General features: G+C 41.7%; 1 protein-coding gene across 2 annotated transcripts in view; it reads right to left on the bottom strand.

Moving 5' to 3' along the window:
* Positions 1–14,797, bottom strand: part of INSR (insulin receptor) — a 134,198-nt gene that overhangs the window by 37,304 nt on the left and 82,097 nt on the right. For both annotated transcript variants that reach the window (XM_068234133.1, XM_068234134.1), the window contains exons 3-7: positions 12,722–13,043; positions 10,477–10,625; positions 9,528–9,672; positions 7,477–7,691; positions 1,996–2,122 (exon numbers count right to left, since the gene is read on the bottom strand). In XM_068234133.1, the coding sequence (XP_068090234.1) occupies positions 1,996–2,122; positions 7,477–7,691; positions 9,528–9,672; positions 10,477–10,625; positions 12,722–13,043 (958 nt within the window). The remainder of the gene's footprint in view (positions 1–1,995; positions 2,123–7,476; positions 7,692–9,527; positions 9,673–10,476; positions 10,626–12,721; positions 13,044–14,797) is intronic.

The raw sequence follows: 14,797 nt of genomic DNA, 5'->3' as shown, positions 1-14,797 counted from the left end.
ATCCATGGGTGTTACAGGAGCATCTCTGAGCAGTTATGGGTAAGATTGGTGTTGAATAACCAGTCAGGATGGGTATAGCAAGGAGATCTGTACGCAACATATCTGCTTAGTCAGCAACCCGCCTCCCAGTTTTCAGGGAATTTATAATTCAGTGGCAAAAAGTCTGCACTGTTCCACACATGTACTTGAACAGCATTCCGATAATAATATTGTCTGTTATAACAATACTACACGGAAATGAAACACAAATAATAATTGATGCTGAATGTACTTTCTTTCTTCCCCCAAAAGTTACAAAAAGACTAGTTTCTCTGAAAATAGATATTTCTCAATGTTGGGGGCTATATATGTGCAAAGAACTTTCTACTGAAATAGGAGATGCATAGTGTTGCTTCATTGCAGCACTGAAATACGACATGCTTAGGATTGCTTCATCACCACACTGTTTTTCTATCTTTCTGAACCTCATTTTCCTGAAATGATTCCTAGGATGTGTTTTTTTTTCTTTTTTGTGTACATAAACTAGATATCCAGACAGCTACCAGCTGTTTCTGGAAATAGACAAAAGGGATCTAGGTACCCATGTCTAGCAATGGTGCAACGGTCACATGCTTTGGATGAGATATACAAAAACAGCTCAATCTGTGTATGTTAAAGCAGACCTAAACCCAAGACTTCCTCTCTGATCTAAAAGATAAGCAACAGCATAGTAACCTTTACAGAAAAAAAACATTTCCTTGTTACAGCTTAGAGCGCTCCTTCAGAGATGATGCAGTGCAGTTCCTTCCTGGTTTGCTGGGAGCATATACAGGGTTAAACTCCTGCGTTTACATAAAAGTGGACCTAAACTCTTGCACAGGACAGAAGGAAAACAGAGAATGCACCCTGTATGTATTTAGAGAGTTTAGGCTGTTTAATTCCCCCTCATCTGTGACTAATCTCTATATGTAATATGATCTCTCAACTGTGTCAGCTGGCTGCCATGGCGGATCAGCTAATTTGTAAACACAGGATGTTAACCCAAGGTTTGCTTCTATGAAAGCAGGAAGTTGACACGCTGCAGATTTATTACAGGATTTATGTCAGCTGTAACAATTTTTTTTGAAGATTATAATGCTGTTGCTTATCTTTTAGAGCAGAGAGTAAGTTCTGAATTCAGGTCCGCTTTAAGCCTGTCTGAAGGGTGCACAGTTCAAACAGAGTTGGCCGCTCAAATTACAGTGGCTTATTACTAGCAGATAAGGGAGAATTATCTCAAAACACAAACAAGGTGGATTTTTGCATATTCCTTGTCTCCTGCAGAGTAGTTTAAATGCGAGGAGTTAAAAAAAAAAAAAAAAAGGGAGGATCTACTTACCCGGGGCTTCCTCCCTCCAGCCCCTGGGGCAGCCGATATGTCCCTCACCGCAGCTACGCTTCAAGCTGGTGTCCCCTTAATTACAAATGCCAACCGGCATCTAGAACTACTATAACTATCTACTGCGCGGAACACTCAAGACCACGTCGGCGCGATCATAAGCGGTGCTCGCACATGCCGGCCTGGCAAGATCGGCATCTGCAACAGAGGGCACCCCAGGCCACCGGTTGGGAGCAGAGCTGCAATGAGGGCACAGGACAGGTGCTATGGGCTGGAGGAGGCCTCAGGTAAGTAAAGCTTTTTTATTTTCCTTTTTAAAATGGTGTGTTATAAGGCACACCTGTGTTTTGCAAAGCTAATTCCAAAACCAATGCGGTGGTTTCTATTAACAAAATAAGTGCAAGCAAACTGGCCATTCACTGCTGTAAGATCTACACCCATTTTGTTTCCAGAAGTAAAAAATTCTTTAAATTGATTTTGTAGGTACTCCAAGATAAAGGAAAGCTTTGAAGAAACATTTATAGAACAGGTTAACGTATTCAGTTTTCTGTATTTGCTTAGTGTAACAGATGTACACACAGAGGAAAGTGGAGTATCGGTTTGCTTTAGAAAGCTCAGTGCTGCTAGACTGTACTTACGCTTCCTTATAATGGAACATGAATCCCAGCAAGTCTCTGTAATCAGGTGGCCAGTATGGGTCCCATCTAATCAACACTTTATCATAGCTTGCTTTTATATAGTTAAAGTGGAGATGGTCACTCTCACCTGGAAGGAAAAAATACATTCAGATCATCATTTTTATAATAAAGGGGAGAAAAAACAATCTGATTTTGAAACTATAAATCAGTGTGCAAACTAATTCTAGAAGATCTACTACAGTATTTACAATCTATATTTCAGTGCATAAATTGCCTTAATTTCAAAGGCAGTCTCCTAATTACAAACAACTCACTTTAGACTTCTTGCATACAAAGTTGGCTCCATGTACAAAATATACATTACATTTTGTGCTTATTTTTGTTGCTACATGTTACAGTATTGTATTAACTGTTAAAACAAATTACAGTAGAATCCTTTTATAGTAAACTATACAGGAAAAGTACTCTTCCCATTGCGGTGAACAAGCGCTGTTAGCGCGAAACGGACGTCCGCAGGGGGACACAGACCTGGCGCCCACTTAACCTGCCTTAGCATCTGGCTGCAACTTGACTGTAAGTGTCTATTATTTCTATAATAAACAACCCCAATTGCAGTGCTGGCTTTGCTCTCTCTCTCCGTTGTCACAAGATTACTATTTACTCCAATACTTTGCCGGAGCACGCAATTTAAAGGGACCTACATCCTTACAGTCTACAGTTTATTACAGCCTAGTCCAGTCCCCTGCTGCAATCCCCCTTGAGTGCTGGAAGTTTACTTTTCTCCGTCTTGCACATATACAGGAAAAGTCATTTACTATATCAAACGTTTACTATATCAGACATTTGCTGGGACCTGGGGACTGAGTTTACTATATCCAGAGGTTTATTTTATCAGAGTTTATTATAACGAGAGTCTACTGTAAAAGTGCATTGAAAACAAAAAACATTGTTTATACTCCCGGTATATATCCAAACCCAGAGTAGTCTGGGAGTAAATCATTTATCCGTATTTCCCTACGTAGAAAACATTACTTAACTTACAAACAAACTCCCAGAACATAACCGGTTTGTAAGTAGGGATCACCTGTATATGCCACCAATATTATTTTGACAAGAAACAGTGCATTAATGTTGACAAATAACATTCCTAGTCAGAAAAGCCAAAGGCCCACCACACAAACATCTGTTACACGTATTCTATGGGGAAAATCTATTCAAATCAGTGCCAAGGATGAGTACAGACATCCAATTTTGATTGGCCAATTTTAGTGCTTCCATGTAGAACAAGAGCTTTACTACACAATCTGTTCATAGTTTTCAAAAGGTTTTGGCCCTCATACTACCTTGAAGTGGTAAAATTGGCCAATTACTGGCCAACCACAAATGGATGTGTGTACCAGGATTTAGAAATGGTAGTGCAATCAAGCAGGGCAATAACTAACATGTGATCACCTTAGTGAGGTAGGCCATGATGAACCCTTAGCAAGCTAGGCATTGACAATGCCTGCCCTGAGCAGATCACCCACATGTCTGTAGATATGTGGAACCAATAATCCCATTTCTTTTAGATGTTGTGCAAGGAAACATGGAGCAAAACTGATGCAAAGCAGATGCTACAATGGAACAGTTGCTCGGAGCGATGAAGCAGAATCCCTGGTCTAGGCATTTGCTCTGTACACAGAGATTGCATTTAATTGGTCAATTTTCAAGCTGCATAAATGTGCATAATTCGGCATCAACTCAGAGTTATTTGCATCCAGTTCACCATTCCTAGACATAATGATTGCAAATTGGGCTGTTTTCAATGCATTTCTTTTCAATAAGTGACATAATTAAATACAGGTGCTGAATACGGTATAGAGTCCTTAGATGATGTCAAAATGGTACTTGAGGCTGCCTATACGATAAAGTTGACCATCACTGTACTAGCGTAAGCCAGGGGAGAATAGCCAATAGAGCTACCTCACAAGAGGGTCCCATCAAGGTCACGCCTTCAGCTGCTGCTTAATTAAATGTGTTTATATGGAGTGGGTCTTTGATGCAAAGAGTAGCCATTCCTGTTTCAACGTTTAGGTGAGGAGTGGGCAATTTATGGCTTCCTTAGTTGCCAATTACAAGCCTTTACTATAGCTGGAAGCCTTTATTATAGCACACTTAGCTTTACCAAGACCATCTGCCTGTCCTTAAATGACTCAGGGGGCACAGAGACCTGTTGCACTCTCCATAAATTAGAGGAGGATTAGGTAAAAATAGCTGCAGTGAATGGGTTTCGTCTTTTTTAAAGAACAGAAAGCAGACTGTGAATCATATAGCAATCCCAGCATTAGGCCTGGAACCCACTGCAAACCGCAAACGCTAAACGCAACCGCTAGCAATTTGTAACAGCGGTTTGCAAGCGGATTCATGCGCGTTTGCGGTCGCGTTTTGCAACATTGTATTTTTTTGCCCAGCGGGTGCGTAGCGTTTTGCGGTTTGCGGTTTTATCCTGATTGGTCGTGTGAATAATTTTTCATTTTGTTACATTGCGCTGCACCGCAAAACGCTAGCAGAACCGCTCAGTTTAGGTTTTGCTGAGCGTTTCCACTAGCGTTTCAATACTTTACATTGAAGCGCTAGCGCTCCCAAAATGCTGCAGGTCCTGCGTTTGCGTTTCTGAGAAACGCAAACGCTCCTGTGGAAGTTGCCCCATCCATTAACATTAGCACAGCGTTTTGGCAAACTGCTAGCGTATCGCAGTGCTGCCAAAACGCTGCTAAAAGCGCTCCTGTGGGTTCCAGCCCTTATAGCGCCCTCTATCATACTCATCCACACTTCATCAGGTAAATGTGGCAATCTTGTGGGGCAATGTTTAAGCTATTTATACAGAATGAGCAAATTCCTTAGCAATCTATTTTAGAGTTGTGAATCTGTTAGAACATCCTACCACATACTTTATCAAGTTGAAAGACACTGAAGATTATTAAAAAAAGACGGAAGCTAGTTTCAATCGCTTTTAAACTGATAGTGTTCTTTTAGACAGAACATACTAAATTCAATTTCAATAGATTTCTTAGCAGTGGCCTCAGATTAAATGCATGTTGATAACAAAAATTGTTTATCAGATCGCCCTGACCGTGGCCAGAATTGGACCACTTTTTTTAATAACAGTCTCAAGCTTTAATAGTCTCCGATGCGTAAGGGTAGTTTTTCAATGTTATTTAGCTCCCATACCAATATATAAAATTCTCATTGAACATGTTATCTATTGTGTTCGCTCAGATAAGTGTCTCTAATGCTGGGTACACACGGGGTACCGCTGTAGCTTGTCGCTAGCACACCGGGGACGTGTGCGCGACAGCTCGTCGCCAGGTCCCTCTGTGCAGCAGCCGTACACACGGCGCACAGAGATGCGCCGGAAGCTGTCGCCGAAGGTTCCTCCCCTCGCCGGAAGCTCCGTCCATGGTCTATGGGTTGCTGTCGCTAGTCCGCATACACACGCAGTACGCGTGGCGGACTAGCGACCGTTGTGGCGAAGTTGCAGCTCTGACTAGCGACGGTTCGTGGCGCGCGTTATACACACGGGGACCTGTCACTGCAACACGTGCGTGCCATGTGGTTGCGGCGACAGTTGTAACCAGTGTGTATGAGCCATCAGTCTCAGGAGTTTTATGACCTCTAATTACTTGTCAAGGAGTGTTACATTACAGTGCAACATCAGAGAAACTAATATATGACTGCAGGGCATGTATCAAGAAGAATGATGCAGGTGTAAATTTTGTGAGGGTTGTAAAATATTTCCACTTAATACAAGCAGGCCGTTTTTAATAAACCCTGGCCAGGTTTACAGTATCAGTTATGTTCCCCAATGGTCTTCAGTCTGCTAGAGCCCTAGTCTTTGTGATACACATGGCAGATTCAGTTGATTCTTATGCTACGTACACACATGCGACAACGATCGTTTGTTGAGAACGACAAACGAACTTTTAATTGATGAAAGAACAACCTAAGTAAAGTTAGTTTTTAAATGTGTGTAACGATCTGATCGTTAGAACGAACGTTACATTACGTAAAGCAACTATTGCGCTTGCGCATAAAAATGAGAAGTTTCATGGAGAAATAGCGAAATGCGCATGTCAAGCCTAGTACGAACGACCGTTTCCAACGATGTACTACTTTTGCAAACGATCGTCGTTGGAAGACATCCGCCAAGCTAGATCGTTCGTTTTTAACGATCTAGCTCATCCGTCGTTAGACTTCATGATCGGTGGTTGCTTTTTTTTTAAACGATCGTCGTTTGAAACGATCGTTTCAAACGACTATAGTCGCATGTGTGTACGCACCTTTAGGCGTATGAAGTACATGTAGACGTTTTGTGCAGTATTCTACCTGTCAGCTGGACAGCATACTGGTAAAGGCCTTTAATGTAGGGTTTAACCAGGGTTTGAATCCCGTCTCAAGCCAATATGTAAAACAGGAAGGAGTCTTTGGGTGAGGTTCCCTAATGATCCTGGTCACCCGTGGAGTGTGCCCTAAGTGACTGCAGCCCTGAAGCGCTTTGAGTCTGCCAGGAGTAAAGCACAATATGTGGTAAATGTTATGTGTCTTGTCTAAAGTTTTAAAAAGATATAAGTCAGGGAGATCAATTTAAAATGAAGATACGATATGACTCTAGGAATCCTAAGCTGCCCATTTTCTCCACAGCAGTGTGGCTGAACTAGTTCAGCAATACCACAAAAGAACACTACACTAAAAGACTTACCCTAAATTCCGGCGTATAAGACGACCTCCCAACTTTTCCAGTTAAAATATAGAGTTTAGGATATTCTCGCCGTTTAAGACTACCCCTCTTCCAACGCACACCAAATAAATAAATCATATACTGGTATGAAGAGATACTGGTGCTGTACTGTATGTGTTACCCAGTATACAGGTGACTGACTGGTTGGATTGGTCAACTCTCCCTCTCCCTAAGCGGCTTGGTCTGCTCTCCCTGCCTCCCTGTTCATCAGAGCGGTATGGAAGAATAGATTGTGCTGTGCCCATAAAACACGCCTCTTTGACCCTTCTGGCCCACCCTTGTATCCTATGTACCTCCTTCTCTGATCTTGCACATGTGCGCCTGCACCGTTTCACTACAGTACTCAGCAGCAAGATCTGAGAGTCGGTAACAGGATAGGGCTTATCACCCGGCATCAATGACACCCGGCGTATAAGATGACCCCTGACTTTTCAGAAGATTTTCAAGGGTTAAAAAGTAGTCTCATGTGCCAGAATATACAGACCAGTAGTCCAAGAATGACATCTTCCAAAGGAAACGGATTCACAACAGTGCTGCATGACCGCACCATAGAGTTCCTGTTAATGACCTACTCTTGAAAAAAAAAACTTTTGCAGTGTTTCTTTTTTAGGCAGCACCTATGAGAAAACAGCATTAACATTCTAAGATATTCCACTTGAGATAAGGCCTGTCTGATGCAGCTATTGCTAACAAAGTGTACTTACAGGATGCCTTGTCCCCATTAGTCTTGGCTGCAATATCTGCATTTTCTTGTCGGCCTTCAGTGCCAGTGACTCTAATCATCTGATGTATTTCTTCCATACAAAGACGTGGATTGATGTAAAAACGCAGTTTGCCTTTTAGAATCGTTAAATTGTGCTTCTGCCAATCCCATAGTTGCATTAGATTGTTATTGTCCAGGGCATAGAAAGCATATTCACTGCAACACAAAATATATTTCGCTTATAGCTATTCAAGAAGATAGCTGAACTTACACTTATTTACAATGTTTACTGCTCTGCACCTATATCTTGTTTCCCTCTTATGATTCAGAGCAGTTTTGACATTTTAGATATGTTCCCACAGTTTTACCCCTACCCATGTTTCCCCAAAAATAAGACAGCGTCTTATATTAATTTTTGCTCTTAAAAGGTGTGCTAGGGCTTATTTTCAGGGGATGTCTCATATTTCTATCAGTAAGTCTCTCTCAGCAGAATATTTCTTGTTCCTTTGTAGTGTGCTGTTCCTGGATTTGAGGGTAAGCTACTGTACTGATCAGGCCCTGCCCTGTCATCCCTGCATACAGCTGATAACTTTGCTGTGTGCTGGGATGACAGGACTGCTGCCCAATTGGTACTGCACCACTATAGGTCGGTACACACGAGCTACAAATGTAGCTGGTCGCTACCGACAGATCGGCGACAGCTCGTCGCCAGGTCCCTCCGCATACACACGGCGGAAGAGGGATTAGTGATGCGACGGAAGCTGTCGCCGACGTTCCTCCCGCCCCGTCAGAAGCTCCGTGTATTGCCTATGGGTTGCTGTTGCTAGTCTGCATACACACGCGGACTAGCGACAGTTGCGGCGGCAACTGTCGCCAGGCGATTGGCTGCGCCAATCGCCCGGGCGACAGCTCTGAGTAGCGACGGTTCGGAGAGCGCGCTCCATACACACGGGCAACCTGCCGCCGCAACACGCGCGTGCCACTTGGTTGCGGCGACAGCTGTAGCCTGTGTGTAGGTAGCTTAAGTCCTTGCTTGCTGGCCGTCCTTGCCTGCTGGCCGAATTGTACCCATCCCAGTATAGGCAGGAGATGGGCCCACAGTACTAGGTAATTTAGGTGCCTAGTACTAGGTACTGATTTTTTGGTATGAAAGTCATGAGGTATATTACGGTTATTTTTGCATATAAGGGCTTATAATATTTGATGGAGTATAATAAGAAAAAAATATTGTCACCATAAATTATACTAGGGACATAATTTGAATGTAATAACCAGGACAAATGGGCCCATAAAAAGTATTGGATTTATCTACAGTAGCACTTACATTTTCAAACTACTATGGCTGAGAACTGAGAAATGATGACTTTTCAAAATTTTTTCATGATGATTCCCTTTCAAATGCATACGAAATAAAAATAATACTTAGCAAAAAGTACCACCCAAAGAAAGCCTAGCTTGTCCCACAAAAAACAAATATATAGATCATTTAGGTGTGATAAGTAGTGATAAAGTAATTGGCAAGTGAATGGAAGGAGCATGGAATGTGAAAATTGCTCTGATCGTTATAGTGTGCCTGAGACAGAAAAAAACAAACACACACATACATACATACATACATACATAAATAAAAAGTCCTTTAATCGGGGCCAGTTGACACAGGCTGGCTGCTAGAGCTCCCCCGTTGTCTGGAGCGTTCCCTGCACCTGCGCAGAATGCTCCCGGTGACAGGGGGGCATGCATGGCCAGTCACGCACAGTTTGCCCCAGACCAGAGGACTTTCAGGGCCAAATTGCAGATGCTCCAGGTGGCAGAGGGTGGCGAGGCAGCAATCAGCCTGGAGGGGGCTGGAGGAAGCCTCAGGAATGTATAATTTTTAAATCCCCCCCCTCCAATCTCAGGTTTACTTTAAGGGAACATACCCTGTGGTGGGGTAGTGGTTAAATCGTCACATTTGTTCCCTCAGAGGTGCTGGAACGACTAGACAGACTGGTTATTGAAGTATCGTCACATAGATTGGTTTGTTAATATTCATAGTCATTTATGGACACTTACCTAGCCTCCAGTGTATCACCTTTAATTAATCGCAGCTTACGAAAGAATGACAAAGACACCAAAGCATGAGACCGTTTGATTTGAAGATATCCAGTGATCTCTTCTATGAGACCAAGATTTGCTTCTAGCTCTGCAGCAATATTAGCTGTGAGAAAAAAAAAAACATAATATGAATATGTACATGTAAGATTGACAGCACAGCAGAAAGAAGCGCACCACTAGAAAACAGGTGAGTGAAACCCAAACACCGCATTTTTGTTTTTTCTTGTGATAAACTTTAGCAGCCTCCCAGTCTACTGCTTAATGAGATTCATTGGCAATCAGCCCCTCAAAAGAGAACATATATACAAATGTTAGGATTATTATTATTATATTGGTGGAATTTGTTTTTGTTCAGAAAAGAGCATTTATACCATTTTAGCCAAAATAAAGCAAGAATATGCATTTGCTCACGTTTGTTCCTCTTATACTGGCCTCTAAAGGGTTAAATGTGACATCATCTGAGCAGGGACGGATGAATAACTCATCGCCTGCTATTGGCTGATAAGAACCCATGATATCATGGCAAGCACAGTCTTTACTGCGCATGCACTGTAAAATTCCATTTTCCAATGAACTGTCCCCTTGTTCTGAGGAGACCATTGTTTAATGTACTTGTGAGAATATTTTCATAACAATGGCTCATGTTTATGTTGTTCGTCGCCAGCTGGTCTGGCCTCTGCACTGGATAGCTCTGAGACAGCCTTGGGAGTTCCAGTACAATGTTCTACTGAAAATCAGAACTGTCTTTATCTCTAAGAGAAATTATCCTTAAAGGGAGATTCTGCACATCAAGTCCTTTAACTAAACTCAGTTAAAGTAACTGAGGCCTACGATTTCAAGCATACAATACTAAAATTCTAACACATAGCAGACCAACATTAAAATATGTTAATGCATCAATACTCACTGCCACCCCGGATAATGATCACCAAGCTCCCATTGATCACAGTACAACCTCGAAGCTCCTGAGCAGATGTAACAGAATCTATAATTTTCTCTTTGCCATGATAATTGCATATCTTTGGACAAGGTCCTGCACAAGGCTCACAGGTTATCCTGCAGGGAAAAAACAAAAACATATGAAGGATTTACAGTAAGAAGTACACTATATTAAACAGATAAAACAAAAAAGAAGACACACGGACACCGGGAGCCTGTTCTGGCATAATATCGTCTGGTGTATTGGATTAATCTTATAAGAAGAATATAGTCACAAAGATGGGTTGCTCCTTGAGGCAACCACTCGTATGGGCCTCTGGGGAATAACCGTTCCCACTTGGTCTTTCTCCAGGAAGTAGTGGTCACTGCTCCTAACATTTTTTCGCAAGTATCGCAAGACTTGCGAAGCGAAACCCCACAAGGTGGAGTATAAGAGGTATATACTAAACGGATGCAGGAGGCGCCCCAAAAAATGCTAATAGGATATTGAATTTGTGTAAAAATGACTCAAACGAGTCAGAATTGGTAAAAATATATATTTCTCAAGTATGTGCCGGCCCAAATCGGGTAAACCATTTGAAGGCGCCTTCAGATGGTTTACCCCATTCGGGGTATTTTTTTTTACCAATTCTGACTTACTATCCTATCAGCATTTTTTATGGGCGCCTCCTGCATCAGTTTAGTATACAACTATATTAAACATTACCCTCACAATTAATCAGTATGCAAATACATGGTCCTAAGCTGAAACTATACGGGTAAGTAGATCACAGTGGTAAAATTGACACAAACCCCAAAAATCTATTATGGAACTCTAATAGCTGGGTAGTGGTTGTAGGGTAAATAAAATAACCACTTCATGCCATGGGCTGAATATACACAAGTGCTTGTCACTGATCTGCTCAAGACAGTTGGGCCCTGTCTAGTACTTATGCTAGGAAAACACAATGCAATTTTCTGACAGATCGATTAATTCCAATATGTCCAATCTGATTTCTGATTGTTTTTCCCATAACTTCAATGGAATGTCAATCATAAAATCGATCAGACGTTGGAAATAATCGATCTTACAGTAAAGCTGTCATAAAATTGCATTGTGTGTACCTAGCATTCGAAAACTGGGAATATTTAAAAATATCAGTAGTCAAGGTATGGATGCTTGGAGGGAAGCAGATGCAGTTGTTTATCAGTCAATTACACCAATTATTTGGAATGTTTCTTATCAATACATAGTTTGACCCTGTGTATAAGTACGTAATCTAAAAACAGTTACTTGTGCAGTTTAACATCAAGAGTTGGCCTCATGACATTTCAGCTCTGGATTGTGCAACAAGTTCTATAAAACTCTGAACAGTCAGATGTTTATATAGCCTTAATCCACTCGCACAGTTGCAAGGACTGACTCCCTTATATTGTAACTATCAGTCTTCGGTTACCCTGACAAACGTCAACTCAGTACATGCGTCTCTTAGCACTCAGGTTCTAAGGAACGATCAAAACACATCCTTTGTGAAGTACCTGACCAAAATTGTTACGGCATTTAGCCTCCAGCTTATTTCTTATTAATCAGTACATCAACAAAGAAAGCAATAAAGAAAAGGCAAACCAATGCAAAGCATAACATAAAACATTCCATTTGTAGGACGCTTCCTCAGCTGATACTTTCCCATCCAAAAAACCTTCAAACCATATACTTTTACACATCTTGTGCTCCGTACATACCCACCCCCTACGTCTCGTTTTTGAGAAGTGCACCTCTACTACCCCTCAATAAAAACAGACAACAAAAACACTGTACAATCCGATTGTAATTCCATTAAACTACATTTGGGGTATAAGAGACCTCTGTGGGCTAGATGTCCATATAACATACAGTTTGCTGACTTTCATATTAAATAAACATTGGTAAGTATCGCACTAGCACATTGTATTCGTGCATGTCCATCATAATACCCAATAACTTAGTTATAAGGCGGTCTATTAGGACAAGTCAGGCTACCCAATGGGTAGGCACTGCATCCGCCAGCTGAGGTTAGTCTGCTCAAACAAGACCAGTTTTCATTTTAATGCTTTTCTAATGTTGATGAAAAAAATAATTTGTATCTGTAACATTTCCTTACGGCTCCTGTTAGACTACATTTCCCTTGCATAACACATACATTTCTTTACCTATGAGCTACAGTAAACAGCAGTGAGTGTATAAAATGACTTACATGGTCGAGTTAGTAGTATAGCCAGACGGGCACTCTGGTATGCACTCGCCCTTGTGAATGACATACTGTGGACAAGAGCCATCTTGAATATTTTGACACTTGTTGTGCAGTTCTTGGCATTCACCGAAGCTAATGCACCGCCATCCATGTAAGCTATAAAAGCCAGGAGGACAAGCCTCCACACATCTTCCCTGATGCAGGAAGTGGCGACACGCTGTGCATTTAGTGTCATCATTAGGCTCCAGACAGCTCCCAAGGCACTCGCTGTGGCAGCATCGATCATCTTGGGTACAGGCCCGGTGTTTACATGTACTAGGACAAACTGGATGAAGAGGAGAAAAAAACATATTAAAGCATAACCTAAACAAATACATAGTAAAACATAGACCTAACAAACAGGCAATATGCTGTTACATTTAGAAAGTGTTTATTTCTTCTACACTAATTGGTGAAGCAGATGTGGCAAAAAAAAATGTTTTTAAAAGTACAGGAAAGGCATTCCCTGTCACCATTTCTCCTTGCAGTGTCTGTTACAAGAACGGTTTTGGTCCATTCACATTATGTGCTGTTTTGTCAGTTACAACAATCTGAATGGTAACATTCAAGCCCATTGACTTTCACATCACAACACAGGAGGGCATTCCCGCATGTTGTAATGTAATGTGTCTGGGAACACTTTAGTAGATAACGCATGAAATTTCCCATCGGATTGCATAGTGGACCCAAACATCTACGTTACAACGTATGTCGCCATGCATCAGGAAACGTGCACCAAACTGGCCCCAACAGTGTATGCGGTTCGTTTTAAAGCACTGCAGTTAACTTTATTCCCTTGTATTTAAAGTGTAACTGTCGGGCATAAAATCAATTCTTTATTTTTATCTGGTAAACAAGTAATAAGGATGCTAACCAGGCAATCCAACAGTAAAGGGGCCCATACACTGAGCCGATTTTCTGGCCGACCGATCGATCCAGATCGATTGAAAATCTGTTGGCCAATCGACCGATCGATGGCCGATTTCGATCGATTTCGATGGATTTCTGTCGAACTGGCAGGATGGAAAATTTAGGTCGATCTGATGAGATTGCTTATCATTTTGCATTGGCCTTAATGGAAATCTGATGGCAAAAAAATGCCATCAGATCGAATTTCAATAGATTTCAAACTGAAATCTATTGGAATTCTATCCTGGTAAAAAATGTTCTAAAAACGCATCAGATAGATCATCAGATGCATTTCTTATCTATCTGCTGCCAATCTGACGAGTGTATGGGCACCTTTAAAATCACTATTACTTTTCTTGATAAATGATCATTCCCTGGTTTACCTGACTCTTATCTAGTACACACAAAATTTGGTACACACAAAGGAAGTTGCAGGGCATGCTTGGTTGTGTTTTCTCTTCTCTACTGTCCCATCAGACTTAAATAATGCAGCCTGATTGGCTGAAGCCTCTTTCTCTCCTGTTTTAGCCTCCCACATCTCTATTCCTCTCTGATTGGCCAATATTTCTCATGCTGAGACAATGCACTTTCTATAGTGGAGGGTGGGCAATGCATACACAATCAGGCAGAGGAGAGTAAAGGTGCCCATACACTCGTCAGATTGGCAGCAGATAGATAAGAAATGCATCTGATGATCTATCTGATGCGTTTTTAGAACATTTTTTTACCAGGATAGAATTCCAATAGATTTCAGTTTGAAATCTATTGAAATTCGATCTGATGGCATTTTTTTGCCATCAGATTTCCATTAAGGCCAATGCAAACTGATAAGCAATCTCATCAGATCGACCTAAATTTTCCACCCTGCCAGTTCGATGGAAATCCATCGAAATCGATCGAAATCGGCCATCGATCGGTCGATTGGCCAACCGATTTGCAAACGATCAATCGATCGATCGGGATCGATCGGTCGGCCAGAAAGTGTATGGGCCCCTTAAGGGTTCGTTAACACTAGGGGAGTTTTCGGCATTTAAAGCGCAGGCAATTTTTAAAATCGTCCACAAAAGGCTTGTGTAATGAATCTCTATGAGAAGGTTCAGATCAGCAGGGTTCGTGTGCTGTGCATTCAGC

Source organism: Hyperolius riggenbachi, chromosome 1 (assembly GCF_040937935.1).
Source record: "Hyperolius riggenbachi isolate aHypRig1 chromosome 1, aHypRig1.pri, whole genome shotgun sequence".
In the NCBI taxonomy this organism is placed as follows: Eukaryota; Metazoa; Chordata; class Amphibia; order Anura; family Hyperoliidae; genus Hyperolius; species Hyperolius riggenbachi.
Note: the sequence above shows the minus strand (reverse complement) of the source record. Positions and strands in the feature narration are given on the sequence as shown.